General features: G+C 45.0%; 1 protein-coding gene across 2 annotated transcripts in view; it reads left to right on the top strand.

Annotated features, from left to right (window-relative positions):
• AFF2 (ALF transcription elongation factor 2) overlaps positions 1-20843 on the top strand; it is a 449605-nt gene that overhangs the window by 395092 nt on the left and 33670 nt on the right. For both annotated transcript variants that reach the window (XM_078065010.1, XM_078065009.1), the window contains 3 exons: positions 16325-16484; positions 18252-19256; positions 20675-20796. In XM_078065010.1, coding sequence (XP_077921136.1) covers positions 16325-16484; positions 18252-19256; positions 20675-20796 — 1287 coding nt within the window. The remainder of the gene's footprint in view (positions 1-16324; positions 16485-18251; positions 19257-20674; positions 20797-20843) is intronic.

Genomic DNA, 20843 nt, shown 5'->3' with positions numbered 1-20843 from the left:
TGGCGTGTGACATTATTCAGAAGCTCAGGCCTGCAGTGCAGGCTCTAGCCTCCTCAGGCAAGCCAGCAGAATTCATGGCTGCCACTGGCCTGTGGCCCTGTGGGACAGGAGAGGAGACCACAGTGAAGAGTAGCTTTTCCTTTGCATTCTGAAAGCAGGAAACAAGTCTCTGTGATCATAAGATTCTCTGCTTTCAGGTGACCCATCTGAAGGCAATGAGACTGAAAGCAGATCCTACATGTTCTCACTACACCCACGCATGTGCATGCAAGCTCACACACACGCACACACACAGGTTGTAATTACACAAGGTGACAGAGGGGTTAACTAGCCCTATTGTGGTAATCATTTCACGATATATAAGTGTATCAAATCATCACGTGGTACATCTTAAACTCACACAATGTGATATGTCAATTGTATCTCGATAAAGCTAGGGAACAAAATAAAGACAGTGAGACTAGACATTAGAAAGACAAATGTGAGAGCCCAGAGCAAAAGAAAGGGGACGAAGGGGAAAAATCTAGTCCTAAATGCAAATAAACCATGTCCCCAGTCCACCTTCACCAGTTGGTTCATCAGAGATATCTTTCCACGGGAGGAGCTCGTTCTTCTTTTCTTTGGATCATTGGATAATTGCCATAGCTTGACTCAACTAATTTTCCTATCACTGAAGACAAGGATGTGTTGAAGTTACTACACGGTGGAGGAGATGGTGGGAATGAAAGGAGAGCACAAAATCTGTTGCTTTTGCAAAATTGTCATCGAAAGGATAGCCAGAACATAAATGATACTGTTTTGGCTTCAAAAGGGTAAGCAGGTGTCTTCGAAGTCCCAAATGAGCTGTGTACAAGCTTGTACAAACAAGCGCAGAATCAGGCCTGTTTGTTATTCACACAAACAGAGTTTAAACCATCTGAATTCCACAGTTCCCAGAATTCAGATGGTGCACAATGGTCCATAATGAGCAGCACCTGTGCTTACCTCAATTACCAGACAGTTCTGAACAACGGCAGAAAGGGCTTACTAGAATTTTTTTTCAATAATAGATTTAGTTATGTCTTTCATAATTGGATTCAAAAGCTCAAAATTTCATTTTGCAACTTGTTCATAAAATTTGTATGAAAAAGTCTGGCATTTATTCAAAAGAAATAGTCTATGAAGGAAAAATTGCAAAACAGCCAACCGCTGGTAACTAAGCAGCCAAATTATAGTCCAAGCGCTTGGCAAATACACCATCTTTTTATTATTTCAGTAATTGAATTTCTGTTAAAGCGTGGAGCATAATTTAACATGAGGAATTTATTTATAATACAATAGTGTTTCAGTAATAAATGCATTATTATTGTCACTTTTAATGGAGTCTTATGTATTCCCTCGGAGACTACGTGGCAGACTTTGAGACAGCCACTGCACCAGTGTTGTTTGTAGACAATTGAATTAATTGGAGACAGGGTCATTAACTCGACCTGAATACCTCTGATTGCTTCTGTAAATAAGGTTAGAGAGCAAATGGCTAATCTTCATCGTCATTATAGATTCCTCTTACATTTTCACACTGCCTTGTATGTTAAGATCATTTTGCTAAGCAGCTTTTCAGACTCTCCTCATATTTACAGTATTGTCTTGCGTGGCACATAACCATAATTGTATCAGACTTATATTACATTCTCCATACCTTTATAAAACACGATACTAGAAATGAACCTATGTTGAATCACAACTCATGAAAACCATCAGACCAATAAATGAATAAACCACAGCGTATAAGCCATCGTATTAAAGGAAAGTAAAATCGCAGAGCAAAAGTTGCTTTGGTCTCCTCTTGCAGATCCGTGTACAATTTGGAAACACAATTAACACAGGATGGGCTCCCGAAGATGCAGTCTCTAAAGAAAGAGCACAGCAAGGGAAGCTTTGATTAAAATCTCTGTATGTTCCAGTTGAGGCTGTGCCCTTTCTTACCCTTCTGTGGCAACGTTAATAACATGCAGATTATAGGAAGTTGAGTTCTTTTTCCCTGTTCATTCTGAAATGGAGTTAACTAAGAACTGTTTGAAATATAACTATTAAAAACTTTTAAATATTTGACTTGTTATTTTTCATAGATTAGAGGCATATGAGATATGTAGGGGGGGTTTGGGGAAAAAAATTCTCCCCTTCTAATGACTCAAATAATTCAAAAAGACATATACTGGAAACATTTCTAAAAATGGTCTTTCTCAAGTCATTTTAAAATATAATTCAGAAAGAAAAGACCATTAAAAATGGACAATATTATGTTGAATAATGAGACTTCTACAAGATACCAGAATGAGGCAGAGGAAGAGGGAAAAGGAAAGAAAAGTAATTCTGTGTTTTATTATTTTTCTTGACAAGATAAAAAAAAATTACTGAAAATATCAAAGAGATCATCGGTACTAGATCTGTACTACTAGGTCATTTATGCTACTAGAAAAGTGGGTTAATTCTGTAATACGCCATAGCTCCAACACCAGGAATTTATCATTGTCCAGCCACCAACTGGAAGCCTATCAGTTTTTTCCAGCTCTACTGAGGTAGGATTGACAAATAAAAATTGTATAGATTGCAGATGTACACTGTGTCATTTTTATAGGCATATACATTGCAGAATGATTACCACAATCAAGCGAACTGACACATCCAATACCTCACAAGATCACCTTCTCTGTGGTGAAAACACTTGATACCTACTCTCTTAGCAAATTTCAAGTATATACTACATTATTATGAACTATGGTCACCAGGCTGTATGTTAGATCCCCACAACTTATTTATCTTACAACTGAAAATTTGTACCCTTTGACCAACATATCTCTTTTCCTCCCAACCACCCAGCCCCTGGTAACCGCCATTTTTCTGTTACTGAGTTGGACTTTCTCTTTTCTTTTCTTTTCTTTTTTTTTTTTTTAGATTCCACACGTAAGTGAGCCCATGCAGTATTTTTCGTTGTGTCTGGCTTATTTCACTTAGCATAATGTCCTCCAAGTTCATCCATGTTGTCTCAAATAGCAGGATTTCCTTCTTTCTTAAGGCTGAATAATACTCCATTGTAAATATGCAGACTGCATTTTCTTTATCCATTCATCTGTTGGCAAACACTGAAGTTGTTACCATGTATTGGAAGCCCGTCAGTGTTCACGAGTTTCATGGCTAACCGAGAGTTCACATTTCCCTTGGCTACTTAATGAGTCTTGTCCAACAGATAGAAAAATAACCACCATTTCAGTTCTTTTGGACTTTTTTTGCCTTTATATATTATTTGTAAAACTAACATATGATGAGACTTGAGTAATAGTTGGTCCTCGTACATGTGAGTGTACATTTGTGTCTCCTCTTAAAACATGACTTGAACCCAAATAGGGGTTAATGCCAACAATATATCTTCTCTGTTAAATGTCGAATGCCCAGTGTACTACATAAGTCAACATTTCTGTCCGTAGCCAGCTAATAGCGACATTATTTTTAAAATTAATATTATGTACCTCACTTGAAGGATGATACTGCTCCCAATATTGCTTTACTTCTTAGCCAGCCGTCTTAACTGATGCCGAAACTATTTTACTTCTCTTGGTATTAGCCATCTTGGACTTTAGCTAATAGATGTATACACACATATACTGTCACTCACGAGGCACGTGCACACGCTCACACACCTACACGCACACTGAAGGGTTTAAACATGGGTACACACACACATTCTCTCTCATTCAAACACCTTGAATTGGGGCATAGCTGTCTGAAATAATATATTGAAACATAATTACCGTCAAAGGGAACATTTTAACATACAACCTTTCTGGAAAATATTTCTTCCAACATTATTTGTTTTGTTTTGTTTTGTTTTTTGCCCACATTTCCAGTTGACAGAGTCATGTACCCAGATCTTGTTGGGATGAAGCTAGAGCAGTGTAGACTCCTGGAAACTGCAATGGAATTGGAGATAGCATTGACACCATCAGGCTAGAAAACATAGCCACATCTCACTAAAAGTACTTGTCTCATGTGCTTTGCTGGTGAGCATATCTTTCTTGTTCTGAGTGTTTAACGCCCCTAAGTTGTGAATGCTTTGTCTTCACTGTAACTCCATAAGATGGACCTTTGTTTGGGCTCAGCCAGGGAGGGGGGGCCCTGTATACTTGTGACTTGCTATGGACATAACTCTCAGGACAGGCACGTTCCCAGGTTTTTCCGCTGACCACAAATGTTATTTGCTTAGCCTCACAAGGCATTTTTAATTGTCTGTTTTTAAAGTCCTTTTTATTCTAAATTCTGCCTTCTTTGGAACTGCTGAATTTCCCAAATTCTCTGCATGACAAATTTCTCCACATGACAGATTCCTCTTAATGACAAAACCGAACACCCTGACCTTATTACTACCAGCCTGTTTGTCATTATCACAGATCCTGCCAGTTCTTGGAGAAATGCCTAAGTTTGTTTCCATTTCTTTCTAGGTCAGCTTTTAAGTGGCTCTGTGTTCATTTGTGACACAGGATTGCCATTCTTGTTGCTATTGGTCTAGATTCAAATGTAAGCCCTGCCATTCCATATACAGGGGTCAGTGTTGATGAAGGCTCCCTGTGTTCAGCTATCTTATTCCTGGTGGCTTGACCAGACTTTTGTCTAAAGCAAGTTGGGTGCAAGATGAGGCAAGTGTGGCCCCCTCTCCTCTCATTTGCACTTGACCTCCCTTAATTTAGCATTGATGAGAAGGGAGGCTGTTAGCTGGTAGGCAAGATTTTGGGGCAGATAGCATTATAGGATTAAGAAGATCCAGTGTTCCCTTTGCCGTCATTCAGAATAACAAACAGGCATAGGAAACTCTTTAGAATAGCTGGGCTTTTTGACTTAGAGGGCTTCTGTATAGAAGATTTCCGATGTCATCTTTAAATATGACATTGAGAGTCTTAGGCAAAGAATGGGAGTGAATTCTTGTGGAAACTGTCATTTTTTTTTTCCTGCCTGTTTATTAATGGTCTTTGTGATTTATAGTAAACGCTAGGGAGGATTTTCAGGCCCATTTATCATGGGAAGGGAACACCTTCTTGTTCTTAATGTGAGTGTGTCATAATTAGCAAGGCATGTGGGCTAGGAGATTTAGTTCTATCTTTTGTGAATGTCCTTCAACCTCATATTTAATCCCAAATTGATTGAATATTTTTTCTTCCATGAGGAAATTAATTATGCCACTAGAAAAACCATCAAGTAGAAAGGGAGTTAATATCAAGCACAATGTAGACTGGGCTGGTTAATGTATCAAAATGATATGACAAGAGTAGCTCACATTTCACACAAATCGGAATAATGGAATCATCATTTTAATTAAAAATAGGAAGGTCTGTGTGTATGTGTAGCACACATTTTCAGTAAGAGCCACACCATTTATTTCTCATGTTCATGCATGTATGTGCACTCTGCAACCCATTGACGGCTGTTGCTCTAAATGCCGATTATATTAAAAATGGCCATCCCAAGAAGTTGCGTTTTTGCCATGGAACTGAAGCTGAAGAAAGAGGCAGGCGCTGTCATGGGCTAGCATCCATCCAACCAGTTGAAAGATTATAAATCCATCACCAGGCAACCTATTTGCTTAATTGTTTTCATCAAATTAACTTACAATTCAGGAAGTTTTGGTGTTGCCCGGGCCTGCCTACGTTTTGACTTCTGTTGAGAGTCAGCGATACATAGACATTTTGTAGTTAAGTATTGTTCTTTACCAGGTGACCTCGTCTGTGTGGATTTTCTACTCCTTATGAGGCCATTTGGAATATTTTTCATAACAAGAAAATCACATACAAGTTATTATGCTCAGCACCTTAGGATATACAAAATGACTCTAAAGTCTGGCACCTGCCCTCACGAAATGGACAATTATGTTGCATAGGCAGGAGGTTAGCCCAGTGAAATACTTTGAGAATAATTAAGTAATAAATGGTGATGCAGTTAGTGCAAAGAAATCAGAACAGGGAGGTATCAATGGGAATTAAAGTCATTGGAAAAGACCTTATGTTATTTGAATTTGAGCTTAAAAGATAAAGATTTAAACAAGCAGAAGAGATGGGGGAGGAAAGTGTCATTCTAGACAGAATAAACAGGCTAAGCAAAGGTGTGGGGGCAGTTCGGGAAGAGGGAGGAGACAAAAGTTGCAGATGTGTTGGAAAGAGAGGGGAAATCCAAACTGGCACTAAGGTAGGGTGGTGACGGAGAAAGATCTCGGCAAATCCCGTAGAGAAGAGCACATCTACCTGTGAGGGAGTCATTGTGAATTCTGAAACCAAGAGATCTCATGTTGTACATGGTCACTGGGACCAAGTACAAAAGAAGTCAAAGCTTTTAGTCCAACAGGGAGCGAGGTCAAGGAGAGGAAGGGAGGGACACCTGATTTGCAATGGGAAGTGGGCAGGACAGGGGTTGGTGGTCTCAATTGAAAGCAGTCTCTGTAGATCAAAGAGTTACAAAGCCTGATTACTGGGCTTATAGAAGTTTCTAGTGGTGAGGAAGCAGAACCAGCATGCGTTGACCACATCTTTAAGAAGTGTCTGTGATGGAGGAAGTTCAGCGACTGTTTTCTGGTTTGGAACCTGCAGCCTCATCCCACCGAGCAGGGCTGTCTGAGCTGCTTCTGTTCCTTGTGGTATGTGTTACGTTACTGCCTCTTCCTCCTGGTAGGGTGACATACTGCAGGCTGCGAGCTGTAATTTTTGCCATTCCCCTGAGTCTTTTACTGCTGATGTTTGTAATATATTTCAGGCCCTATTATGAAGACACATTTAATAAGGAAACTGAGTTTTATTTTAGAAATTATGGATGTGACATTGAATGCCATTCATCGATCTCCCTGCCATCCCATATACAGGAAGGGTTTTTTTTAAGGTATTACTTTTATAATTTAAAAAAAACTTTATTTTAAAAGCACACATATCAGTACTCATAAATCTATGAGGATATTATTGGAAGAATCGTAAGAAACATTAACCATGAAAAATGTTGGAAAACAAGGTGATGGGACAGTAGAGGGTCCGAAGATCTACTTTTCCCTGTGTCCCTTTCAGTAACTTTTGAATTCAGTAACATGTTAATCATCTATTTAAAAACAAATACAATTTTTGAAAAGACACAATGATGTGAAACATAAAGGGCATTTAAATTTCCCCTAGTTAATCCTCACAAACTATTCATGTATGTGGAAGAGTTATCCGCCGTGAGCTGTAAATCTCCTCCTCCGGACTCCGTGAGATTTGTCATTTGAGTCAAATGCAGCACGGTTTTGCTAGCATAGAGCGCTGATGGCCTTCAGTGTTTTCAGCATCACATTCTTGCAGACTATCTCATTCAGCCACTTGAAGAAAGCATTTGGAATTAATTCTGTGTCCCCGCTGCCTTTCAGTATGATGATGAGGGTGAGTTTTGTAGTGGATCCCCGATTGCTTTCATTTCCTCGAGCTGACTTGGCGATGCCAAAAGAGTCACAGTAGCCTGGTGAAACCGCCCCTCAGACCCCAAGTGCACGACTCTGGCTTAGAGGCTCTGGAGCTTCGTGGCCAAGGTGGTGAGGATACCCACTCACTGTTCTTATGGCAACCAACTGAGGTCATGGGAGTGAAAATGCTAGAACATTATCAAGTGCTCTGCAGTTAAAAAATATTTTGGTCTTGTTGTTCCAATGATGACAGTATGCTATTGGGACCACCGAGACATAGACAATAGGCAGTGGAGGTACCCAGGGACCCTCTTCCCTGAGATCTATAGAGAAGACTTATTTAGGGCATTACTCTAGGGTGTCTTAGGTTCACGAAGCATTTACAGAGTGAGTGAGTGAGTGAGTGAGTGAGTGAGTGTGTGTGTGTGTGTGTGTGTGTGTGTGTGGTTGTTAAAGCCTCTGGCCGTAGAAGCTTACCCTCTAAATCAAGTGTCTGTGATACATCAGGTAACAAATCAGACATGAAGGGGAGCAGACAATACTGAGAAGGAGATTGGCATTGAGAGATATCAAAGAAGAAATGTAGTCTAGGGAGAGATTGGAAGAGGGATGCCCACTTCCAAATCAAGAGGCAGCTCTAAGCACGATGGGCAGCAGGAAGAAGCCATCAAGCAAGGAAAAAGGCAGAGGCCTGTGTTGAGCCGCTCTGAGCCTATCTCCAGCCTGCTTTGTATTCTCCTAGCACCTTCAGCCCATCTACTGCCCAGGCTCTCATGCCCATCTCCAGACCAGTTCTGTGCGTACAGTGAAGAGAGTCCTGCCTGGAAGTGGCTTCCAGGTTTAAGGCACCCAGTCAAAGTACATACCCTCCTCCACGTCAGATTTGTGACTGATGGAACTCTTTGTTGGAAGGCTTAGACCTTGTTAGAGATTCCTGGCATCCGGCCCTCTCTGCGTTCCTTATGAATGCGAATCATTCATTCTCTGCTCTGGTGGAGAGCAGGGCTCACGGGAGTCGGCGTTCACAGCCACTTAACTGCCTTCATTCTCTCCCTTGCTCCCATTTTTGTCAATGCACTTTAAAGGCAAAAGGGACAAAAATACTTGGCTGGCTATGATTTTTTGCCACATGTTTAGCTGTTTGATGGAAGCAGCTCTGACCGGTAGCAGAAAAGCCTGTGTGGCTTTTAATTATTTCCAGAAGACTTTAAATGCCACTGTATTCTCCCAAATGCAAAGCGTGATGCTCTCACGACATCACTGGCCCATGGTGTTGTCTCCCGTAGACGGTGCTAGACAAAAGCCAGGTGCCTTGGTTTGGGTTTGGTTTTTTCATTTCTTTGAAACTGCACATTGAGTTTTGTCCCCCAGTATCCTTAAAACTATTTTTCACCTTGACATTGTTTGGTACTAAGTCTCAGTATTCTGGAAGTAGTAAGAGTGTCCCACTGCTCAAAGCTGCCTTTGAGCCTCGCAGTGAGCCACAGGCAGGTAGCCTCGGGAACGTAGTAAGCTTCTCAGAAGGAATCTGATACAACCTCTTCAGCCACAATTGCCCAATTAGATTTAAAATGGCATAGGGTGGTCCAATTTGTCTGTTGCTAAAGGAAGACAGAATAATTATGGAAACATAAAACCCACAGTTGATCTCAAAAGTGTGTTTTTGCCCTCAGTTTCAAATTCACCAACTTATGTTTTGCCCCAGCAGCTTATGTCTGAATAGCCCATGTAGGTTTTAGCCTCGCTCCTCTCCACGTGGCCCACTGACCAGGAATATCAGCATCACCTGGCAGTGCGTTGGAAACGCAGGACTCGGGCTCCATCCAGGCCTAGCAAATCTGAGACTGCATGTTAATGAGTCTCCCGCTGAGCTGTGTGTACACTAACATTTGAGAAGTCTCACCTAAATGCACTCACTCGGTCCTCTCATAGCCTATGTGATATAATAGACCCATTTTACAGATGAATCAGAAACCCTATGTTAAGTGCTTAAGTATCCAAGGTGACACTCAAGAGATCATCTGACTTCCAATCCCATCTTTTTCCCACTAGATTAAAACTACCTCTTTAAAACTAGTAGGGGAGGGAGTTCTCCTCTGTTGACTAGATGGGTTGCTGCCTGGTTCATGAATCTTATTAGCCAATTAGATCTTTAAAATTAAAAAAAAAAATACAGAAGAGGAAGCATAGCTATTTAGATGTGTGAAATAGACTGAAAATGGAGACAGGCCACAGGCAGGAAAAGAAGACAAGGGCCTGGGGCTGGTCAGTCCCCAAAAGGCTAACCAAGGGACACCCAGGTGGCTCAGTCATTAAGTGTCTGACTCTTAGTTTCGGTCAGGTCAAGAGCTCAGGGTCGTGAGATCAAGCCCCGTGTTGGGCTCCATGCTGAGTAGAGCCTGCTTAAGATTCTCTCTCCCTCTCCCTTGCCCCTGCCCCTCCCACTCTCTCTCTCTCTCTCTCTGTAAAATAAAAAATAAATAAATAAATCATTAAAAAGAAAAAAAGGCTAACCAAACCATGACTGGTTGCAAATCAGATGTAATTGTGAAAAGCCATTGCCAAAATCACTCATCAGTATCACCTCAGAAAGGAAGTAGGTGTCAGGTAAGTTAGGACAAAAAGGCACTAACTGCTGGTGATCCGGACATGTGAGGAGCAGGTCAACTCCAGTTCTTCTGAAAGTTCCAAATGATCGACTTGCAGCTTCTCTGGAAGTTCATGGACCACTGCTACGGGGGTAACCTCCTAGTGCCTTCCTGGCACCGAGCTCTGGCTCCCAGAGACCCTGTGATTACATTGGGGCCGCCCAGATTATCCAGGATCATCTCCCCATCTCAAATCCTGAATATATTCCTATCGGCAAAATCCCTTTTGCCACGTGAGGTACCGTATTCATAGGTTCTAGGGCTTAGGATGTGGACATCCTTGGGGAAGTCGTTATTTTGCCAATCACGGATCTCTTTAGTCAGTCAGGACTTTAAACAATGTCACGTTCAGTAACTTGCCCATGAAAACGAGTGTGAGTGGATAGGTGTGCATCTCCTTATTACTCCTTGCAAAAAAGTTGAGCAGATCCCATTTCAAACATCAGGATCAGACAAAGGGGCAGATATCCAGTGTGCACGTGTTGGGCAAAGATTATCTCCAGTGTAGCACAAATTACAACTGGACGGTGATTCGCTTATCTGCTCATCAACAGGGTTAGTGCATTAACACACAAGACACTTGATCCTGAGTTGCTGGTGATAATACGAAGCATTTTACTTCCAAACTGTGTTTGGGGGCCACCCCAGGGAGGAGGACATGCTGCTGGTAACACCCTCTCCCTCCTTTCTGCCCAATCCCTGTTTCCACAAGGACAGCTCTGCCTTTATCTGCTTTATGTATTATGCTTCTTCGTGCACTTTCTATTGGATAAGGGGGCTAAATGGATTTCCTGGGGGTGGGTAGGATACATGTCAGAACTACTGATTCAGACTAAAAATGGATTCCTCCTACCCCCTGGCTGGGATAGGTCCAGGGTTCAGAGTATCTGCCTCCAGTGGCCTAGCATGGTGAGGCAGATCTTTCTTCCAATTCTAGAACCCAGAGTTCAGAGAGGAGACTGAGGAAGAGAGGTAAAATCAGCAATAAATGTTGATTCCTTTGCCCCAGGGCCATCCCTTACAACTTAATGATGACTTCAAATATGGAAGCATTTCAAATTATCTGGTAGACAGATGTTTGATCCCTATAAAACTGGAAAAGGGTCATGTTGATGAAATTCATACAAGTCTCAACTAAAGACAAGGGTTTAATACAGGACTCCCCATCAAACATCTCCTGCTACATGCCTTTGGCACATCCTGGTCATGTGCTAAATATGTTGCCAAGATCAATATGTCGGGGCTTGCTTGTCGGACCCTTCCCGCGTACGTTTCCCACCACAAAGTTGTCATCCGTTCTGGAGCCTTTCTTTTTTGATGCCCACGCAGCTTGATTGAGCAGAGTGGCCAATTCATCATCCCTGTTTATCTCCTGAGAAAGGAATTTACAGTTAAATTAGGATTAGAATCAGCACTGATGCAGATGTTTGGCTCTCTGGAGGCTGTTAATCTGAATTAGTGAAAAGTCTGATTTATAAAATAGCCCTACAGAAATTCAGCCTTAATCCTCTGAGGCTCACACAAGAGCTCTGTGACTGATAAAAGTGTTGCCAAGAGCAGGTCATTGCAGAGCTGCCTTAAGGAGCAGACTGGATTGTACAGACATGTCCCCACATGCTCCCTCTAGGGTCCTAAAAAGTCCCCCTCACAATCCTTTATACACTGTACATAAAGATCAAAATCTTTGAGCTGGAAAATACATTAAAGTTCATCCAACCCCACTTGGGACCCACAGTAGGAATCTGTCTACCATGTTCTCTGTTGCTGGCTACCTGGTCATCTAAAGGCATTGAGCTCACTGGCCTACAAAGCCTTGGCTTCCTTCTGGGGCCAGATGTAGACTTTTTTTGAGAGAGGGCGAAGGAGGGAGGGGCAGGGGGAGAGGGAGAGAGAGAATCTTAAGCAGGCTCCATGCCCAGGGCGGAGCTCGATACGGGCTTGATTTCACCATCTTTCGATTGTGACCTGAGCCAAAGTCAAGAGTCACGTGCATAACTAACTAAGCCACCCAGGGGCCCCAGCTGTAGATTTTTAAATCTTTCCTGATGTTGAGGTAAGATCTTCCCGACTAGATCTCTAGCTCGTTGGTCCCAGTTTTACCTTGGGAGGTAAAGCCCTCAGAACAAGCCCACCCCCTTTCACACAGGACAGACCTTCTGGGTTTTTGAAGACCGTCATCATCTGAACCTCCTCCCTCCCTGCCCCAGAATCTTCTCCAGGCAAAGTCGTCCCAGTTCCTTCATACGGCTTTCCGACACTCTTATCTTCTAGTATCACAAACTGAGCCCCTTTATTGCAGAAGAGGCCCAGTCAGTGTAAGCATAGAGGGACTGTCATGTCTAGAGATTAGGGTGCCTGGACTACCACTCAAAACCCACCTTTCTCCCCTGGTATGCTGAAGCCTTCCCCACCAGGGCTAACCCTGCCCAGACAAGGCATCGTAAATGCCTCCCAAACTTCTCTCCCACTGGCCTGCTCTTGGATCCCCTTCCTAGTCCTGGATTTCCCCGCTAGGGTCTTTGACTTGCTAAGCCGGCTCCTTTGCCCTCCGTGTGGCCCCTGACCATGAGGACCTACTAATTGGGGTTGGGGTTAAAATGAGCTTTCACTACTCACTGCAGACAGCTCACGCTGATGAACACAATAGCGGAATCGGATCTCTGAAAAGGTTGAGCCACTGACTTCAAAGTTCCTACAAATGTGGGTCCTTTGAGGAGTTTTATTACATTGGGGTGAAGTCATAGAGTACAATTGTAATATTTACAGACTATGGAGTAGATGGTTTAATATGTCGAATGTTAATGATTTTTAATATAACACATTATCTTTGTTGTAACCACTAGCATTCTTTTAAAAAGCAGTTGATTAAAATATGAGAGGAAATGGTGCATGGGAAATAATTCTAATACAGTTTGGTGAATGAAGAATGTGTAAATTGCACATTACTCCCTCATCTCCTAGGCAGAACCAAGTATCACATGGGCTAGCTTTACTCGTAGTCACTTTAATATATATCCGGAAAATAAATTGGCAGTGTATGAAAATAAATGTAGCAAAAGGGGGGATTTAACTAGCTGAACAGCTAATGGGTCTCAGTGAAGACCTGTAAGTGAAATACTCTGATGATTTGCCCACTCGAAAGTTCCACCGTGGATTCTAGGCAAGAATGTGGTCCTTGGCCAGTCATTCCCATACTGATGCTTTTACTGCTGGGTGCAAGGTGGGCCCAGAGGAAGTGGAAGGTCAGACAGACTCAAATATGTGGCTTACATTCCTCCGCAGGCTGGGTACAGCCAGATTCTCCAGCAAGCCCGGGAACAGCAGATGGATAATAGAGGCAGAGGGAGGTACCGGGGAGAGCAATTTTGCTTCCATTTTAAACAACTGTTATTCCCTCCCTGTTTCCAACTGTGCAACTGCCCAGAGAAAGCAATTCTTTCTCATTAAGATGCTCAAGTCCTTCACCCCCAGTTGGAGTCCTCTTAGTACCCTCTCTGAATTCAAGTCCACCTTCCCTCTCGTCCCCAAGCATCCATGTTCATCGGGGTGGGTATGAAAAGCTGGTGAGCCTCTTCCTGTTCTTTCTACACTAGTCTCCCTTAAGGGGAGATTGTCCATATTGACTGGCCGTGGGGTCCTTCCTGAGAACACAGCAAGAGACTTAGCCGTAAGAAGTCTTAGGGAAAGTAATTTCAGGTCTCATTTTATTGGGTCTCAGTCAAGGTCACTCTGAGGTTTGAAAGAGTCTTTATTTCATATCCATATCTATCTATGTTTACTTGTACATATATAGTCCATTTTTCATATGTGGTTTCTGTCCACATCCACAATCCCTTAATCACAATTCTGAAATTGAAAAAGTCCTGAGAGCTGTCATTTTCTGGAACTTTGAGACAAACTCATTTCATGACAGAACCCGACCTCTTACTGTTAATGTTACTGTAGCAATATTAGTGAGTTTTATTAAGGGATCCTTCCCCAGATCCCACTTATGGTATTATATATATGTGGTATATTCACATTGTTAAAATTAAAAAATCTGAACATCAGAATTCTTCTCCCCTCCAAAGGGCTTTGGATAAGGAACACCTGTGTACAAACGCGCACATGCACAAGTTTCCAGCTAAGTCCGTGAAGCTTTATTGTGGTGTAGCTGATGAGTAACTTTATTCTGGGAAATAAAACATCTGTGCTTTATGTGTATCACCTCAGTGATATTGCTCAACAATAAGCCAGTAAACAGAAACTCTCTCCAGAAATATTCCAGAGTAAACCTCGACTCGAGTTTAGTAACATTAGGATAAGCGGAGTCTTATGAGAAGCCAGACATTAATGCACAGATATGAAAGAAAACTAGAAAACCGCTTTTCACTTGCAAATCATAAATGTGAGCATGAGTTTGATTTTATCTCTGTCCGGCAGCCAGTCAGCTCAGGGCTGCGGCTGCTCCATGCTGGACCTGAAACGTTACTTGGGGGGAATTGAGGCCAAGTTAGCATAATGTCTGGATTGGTCTCATTAAATCTGTTCCCTCAGTCTTTATTTAGTAACCAAAGACAAAAACAATTGATTAGATTTAGAGGTACTTTGCATAAATATGGAGTCTTTACTGCCATTAAGGAGAGACCTGCAAAAGAATGCAGGGAAGGAGAGCGCTGGGTTGTAGGTCCCTGCCCCCACTGTCAGGGACGTAACACACACACGCACGCACATGTGTGTGCGCTTTCCCAGGGGATACAGTCCCCTATTTCCTCTGCTTCTCCTAATCTCTTGGTGTATTTGGCAGAGAAATGTACTTTCAGATAGCATTTACTTAGCAGATAGCATTTTAAAATGAGCTTTGCTATATGAAAGAAAATACCTACCTGGGAGATTAAAAGGGCAGCCTTTAGGGAGGCAAGGCACATGGAATGAAAAGGCTCTCTGCATTGGATAGGGACTGACAAGGGGCCCATGCTGGCTTAAAGGGGATCCTGTTCCTTCCCAGGCAGCCGCTCAGTGTGGCTTCAACTCAGCAGGCAGAGAAACGGGCGCTGCTGAGGGGGTGGGGTGGGGGCAGGCAAGGAATAATGCTCTGTGCCTCCGGAGTCTTGGGCAGAAGGGTCCTTGGGGTCCCTCCCGCTCCAGATTGAAGGTGGGACCATAGGACGAGGTGCCCTCTGGGACGAGGACTGCACTCTCCTGAATGAGCCGGGGCGGGGCGGGGGAGAGCCCGGCCAGGAGCTGGGAGCATGAGCAGCAGTGAGCCCGGCCTCGCCACCATTGAACTTATCTCCAAAGAGGGGATTGGGCCGCTGAGATGGGGGGGGAGATGAGAGTCCTCCCCACCCCCTGAGGCTGGAGCCCCACTTCTCACAGTGAGCCGGAGGACAGGGGGCGAGGACATCGCCCGACATGCCAAGAGGCAGTGGGGACGATTTGTTACGGGCACGGGGAGCAAACGATTAGTAAGGAAGATTATTGATTATCAATAAAGGCAGAGTGGCAAGTGGTGTCAATTTTCAAATGCTTTGCTTGGTCAACTTTACGAATTTGAAATCAATCATTAGACTTGCTTGGTCCCTTATGATCGTACCTCCCGGTAAGAGTTTTACAAAGAGTTTACAAAAATCAGGGTGCACGAGGCCAAGAAATGTGACTCTGGTCCCCTCGGGGCTGGGTGCTGGGCACCCGGCAGTGAAAGTGCTTCTCACAGTCCCTGCCCTTGGAGTCCCCAGCTCACTTCTCCAACAGCCTCTCTCCCTGTGGACCTCAGTTTCCTCCGATTAAAATGGGGGTTGTACACACACAGCTGAGATCACAGCCCCGTGACAGACCTCTGGGTTTCTGAACAAGATGGCGATAGAAAATGAAAACTTAGCTTAACCAAAAAAGCATGGGACAGTTAAGAATCTAAGGCTGTGCGGTGCTCTGTGGTATCTCTCTGTGTCCAGAAGACGAGCACCCTTGGCTTAAAGTGTTCATGTGGAATGTGGGATGCTAGGCTTTCCTGAGAGGGAAGGCGGTGTCCTGGAACCCAAGGAACTTGGCCACACACAGGCCTGGTTCTAACGAAACCTTTCACCTCCGGCCACTCACGGGGCCTCCTGAGCCTCAATTTCCCGTCTGTAGAATGGGACGGTGTGCTCCACTCTGCCTCTATCTGACAGATCGCAGGCCCTGATGCTGCACGGGGGGCTCTTGGCCCGCCATGTGAGACGAAATGAGGCAATGGATGATGTCATTTTTCTTTCAGCCCACTCTTGGCCACACCGCAGCCCCCACCTGTGGTGCCAGCCAGCGGGGGATCTGGCAGCTCCAGTGACTCTGAGAGCAGCTCCGAGTCAGACTCAGACACCGAAAGCAGCACCACTGACAGCGAATCCAATGAGGCGCCTCGCGCGGCCACTCCAGAGGTGGGTGAAGGGGCGGGGGCTGCGGGCACGATTTGCCTGTCACCTGTCACCCCAAGCGGGCGGCCCTCCCAGTGCGCACGCGCACGCGCGCACACACACACACACACACAGGCACGCGCGCGCGCACGCAAAGCAATAAATACTTCAGGAAAGTATTTGGGTATCTGATAGCATTTTTTTCCCTCTAAAACATATATGTGCACAGTCCCTAAAATACGGACACTCCTGGCTGTGTGACTCACTGAGCTCCTCTGAGCCTTCAGCTTCCTCATGTGTAAATGTGGAAGAGTAATAACCAGGCTAGCAACTTCTCTTTTGAGAGAACCAGTCAACCAGACCCACTTCTGGCCCGGGGGACACCACCCCTGACTCCAGGTTGAAGTGATGAGTTGCCACTTGGCAAGGAAGACCCAAGAAATGGGATGGATTTTTTTCAAATTTCGGTTTGCATCCTCCAAATGTATTTGATAATAATTCATGAAAATACCTAATACCCTAAAATGCCCAAATTATACTTTTGAGATAAAAAACAATGTGCTCTTCCCCTCCCATCCTCTCTGAGTCCAGAATGACCCCTTGGAGCCCCCGAGCCTACACCCTGTACGGCAGGGCTCCGTGCACACTTGTTTGTGATCATTGGAAAGCAATACTGGAGAATGCAGTAGCACCAATCTGGCTATTAATCGTAGCCAACACTGCTTGGACGTGGGCCCTGGGCTGGGCACCGTGAGAAGCTCTTGACCTGCGCTTTTTCATGTTATCCTCGTAACACTTCTCTGGGGTCCTTGCTGTTACTATCCCCATTTTATGAACTAGAGAATAAGGTTCTGAGAGGTTAAGAGAGAACTTTCCCAAGATCTCCCAGGCAGACAGTGGTCGAGCCAGGGCTGAAACCGGTAGCCCTAACCAGCAGCGCCAGCCGACACGATGTCCCCGACCCTTGCCTGCCATTGCCCTGTGTGCGCCGGACTCACAGCTACTCAAGTGTTTTTAATTCTGTCACCCTCTATCGGCTGGCGCCATAAGCCTCAGCTGATTGGCTTTCAAAAGAAGAGCAGTTGTAATAAAAATGATGGCTCTTTTAGTTCAACAGGCAGAATTCAGAGTTGGGAATCAAGCACCTGAATTGTACGCATCATATCCGTGGCTTAACAGCGGACACTAATGTCTGCATGCATGTCCCCATAAACTGATTATTGCCCACACACCGAGGAAAGTGCGGTGGTTTGGGGGAAGTCAAATCTTTTCATCCTTCAGTACAAATAGAAAAGGCTGTTCTTTTTTGCATTGAATTACAGCATCATAGAGGAGACACTGGCACTTTGGCGAATAGAAAGCCTTTCCTTTTGAATTACACTTGAGGCACGCTCACATTGCTTTTCAGGACCCGAGATCATTACCTCTGCCTCCTGGTGAGAGATTGAGCAATGAGTCCCACCAAAGGATTTTGGGAACAGGTTTCCCTGCCAGGCCTCCATGCCCACCCTCTGGGAAAACTCTCTGTGAATAATTCTTTCCTTCCTGGCCGGAGTGGAAACTGTTTTCAGAAGAGGAGTGGAAGTTTGTTGAAATAAGTAGATCGGGGCTGGTTTGCGGAGTATTTGTCTCTCTGGGTAATTTGATGAATTTAGATTCTGTGTGTGTGTCTCTAAATGTGTGAATGGGCACTTAACATCCACAGCTTTTATCAGCACTCAGTGTACGGAGGGTCCTTCCGGATTTTACCAAGATGTGAGATTCACTCTTACCGTTGTTTCTCATCTGCAGCCTGAGCCGCCCTCAACCAACAAGTGGCAGTTGGATAAATGGCTTAACAAAGTGACATCCCAGAACAAGTCGTTTATTTGTGGCCAAAATGAAACACCCATGGAGACGGTTTCTGTGCCTCCTCCAATCATCCAGCCAATGGAAGTCCAGGTCAAAGTGAAGACAACCCCCAGCCAGGTCCTGGCTGAACCCAAAGAGAGGCCTCTCCTCAGTCTTATCAGGGAGAAAGCCCGTCCACGGCCGACCCAGAAAACTCCAGAAACAAAGGCTTTGAAGCATAAGTTGTCAACAACTATTGAGACAGCATCTCAAAGGACAATTGGAAAAAAACAGCCCAAAAAAGTCGAGAAGAACACCAGCATTGACGAGTTTACCTGGCCCAAACCAAATATTACCAGCAGCACCCCCAAAGAAAAAGAAAGCATGGAGCTTCCTGACCCACCAAGAGGCCGCAACAAAGCCACTGCCCACAAACCAGTCCCTAGGAAGGAACCGAGGCCAAACGTTCCCTTGGCTGCCGAGAAAAAGAAGTACAGAGGGCCTGGCAAGATCGTGCCAAAGTCCCGGGAATTCATCGAAACGGATTCGTCCACGTCCGATTCCAACACAGATCAGGAAGAGACCCTGCAGATCAAAGTGCTGCCTCCGTGCATCGCTCCAGGGGGCAATACTGCCAAATCCAAGGAAGCCTGTGGTGCCAGCCTGACCCTCAGCTCCTTGGTCAGCAACAGCAACAACAGCCTAACCACCAGTGGTGAGGAGCCAGCATTCTCACCCATCCCTGTCACGCAAACCGAGCTGCTGTCCCCTCTACGAGACCACGAGAACCTGAAAAATCTCTGGGTGAAGATTGACCTTGACCTGCTGTCTAGAGTGCCTGGCCACCACTCAGTGCAAGCAGCGCCAGCCAAGCCGGACCACAAGGAGACTGCGTCCAAGCCCAAGCGCCAGACCGCTGCTGCGGCCGCCGAAAAACCCGTCCCTAAGGGCAAGCGTAAGCACAAGGTAAGCTGTACCCGTCTCCCCCCCCCACCCCCGCCCCGCCATGGTCTGCCGAGGGATCATGAGCAGCGGCTCTGTGTTGGTGAACGTGATCTTGAGCCTCATGTGCAAGGAGGCTAATGACAGTGGATTGCAGTCTCTGGTGAGGGCAATGATGCTTTCCATGGGAGATGCGGTATTTGACGTGACCAGGGAGGAAGTGTTAGGAATGGTCAGGGTTTGGCAGCCAATGTGAAGAGTATCCGAAATAGCACATGGGGGATTATGATGTGTAGGAAAGAAGACTGTGGAGACAGTCGCCTTCCCCAGGCAGCCAGTCCCTGGGATCGGCTCCTTAAGCCACCCCTGCTTTCATGGACTCACGGGGCCACACCCCACAGTCCCCACCCCAGCAGCAGCAGGGCACCCAGGTGCTCCCAAGGGCTCAGCGTGCATCCCCTGGGCCTTGTTAATTTCTCCGGACACACATCGGCATCCCCGCACCCCAGTTACACTTTGATGCTCCCAGCTCCTAGCAGACACACAGTCTGCCCAGCCTGCTGGGTCCCCTGAGCTGTGTGGTTGGCCCGACTGGTGGAAACCTCACCTGCAAGAGGTTAGGGCTAAATTCCAGGGCTACAAACTATCACCAGGGACTCCTGGCTGGCTCAGTCAGTAGAGCATGCAACACTTAGTCTCGGCGTCATGAGTTCGAGCTCCATGTGGGGTGTAGCGATTACTTTAAAAAAAACAAAAACAAAAAACTATTGTCAGAAGGAGAAACCCAGAATGGCCTCTTCCATTTCAAATACAGTAGGCTCACTCTGTTGTATCTCCAGATCTCAGGGCAGGTTTTTTGAGTAACATCATCTCATGGTGATATTTGAGTAATAGTACTTTTAATGGCTGCCATAGGAAGTCTGGGGCTCTTGCCCTCTTACTGCTTCCCCGCTCTTCAAGATGACAGCAGTGCAACCAGGGGCAAAAGCATACCTTCAGAACCGGCACATGCAAAGGCATGTCTTACACATGGTTTATTGCCTGGCATGTTGGTTGTATAAGTGACCTTTATATGTAACCCACGATCCCCGTGCTGTTTGCACAGCCTCGTGCCATGTTAGAGTTGCAGTGTTAGTTTCTCCGCTACTCATCTGTGGGGACATTGTTGATGGAAGAAGGGTCTGAAAATGATAGGTTCTCTTTACTTTTGGTAGGAGATTCCTGTGCCACCCAATCTTTAATCAGAGGTTCACAGCGCAGCTCAACTCGCTCAAATGCAAGCTTCTTGGCTGATTGCTTTTCTGTCAGAGCAAAGGTGTGCATTTAACTCCCCTGGCTAATCTAGAAGTTAAAATAGAAGCAAACTGTCTACCTTGCTCGTGGTTTTTCAATGTCTGCGTGTGCCATGTATTTCAAGCTCTGTATTTTTCTTCCCGTTAAAGCCAACAGAGATCGCAGAGAAAATCCCTGAGAAGAAACAACGCCTGGAGGAGGCCACCACTATTTGCCTGCTGCCCCCCTGCATCTCACCAGCCCCACCCCACAAGCCTCCCCACGCTAGAGAGTGAGTTTGCCCTGTCCTTTGTATGACACTTCGATTTTTCGGACCCC

Source organism: Halichoerus grypus, chromosome X, assembly GCF_964656455.1.
Source record: "Halichoerus grypus chromosome X, mHalGry1.hap1.1, whole genome shotgun sequence".
Classification (NCBI taxonomy): Eukaryota; Metazoa; Chordata; class Mammalia; order Carnivora; family Phocidae; genus Halichoerus; species Halichoerus grypus.
The sequence above is the reverse complement of the archived record's forward strand: the minus strand, read 5'-3'. Positions and strand labels throughout refer to the sequence as shown.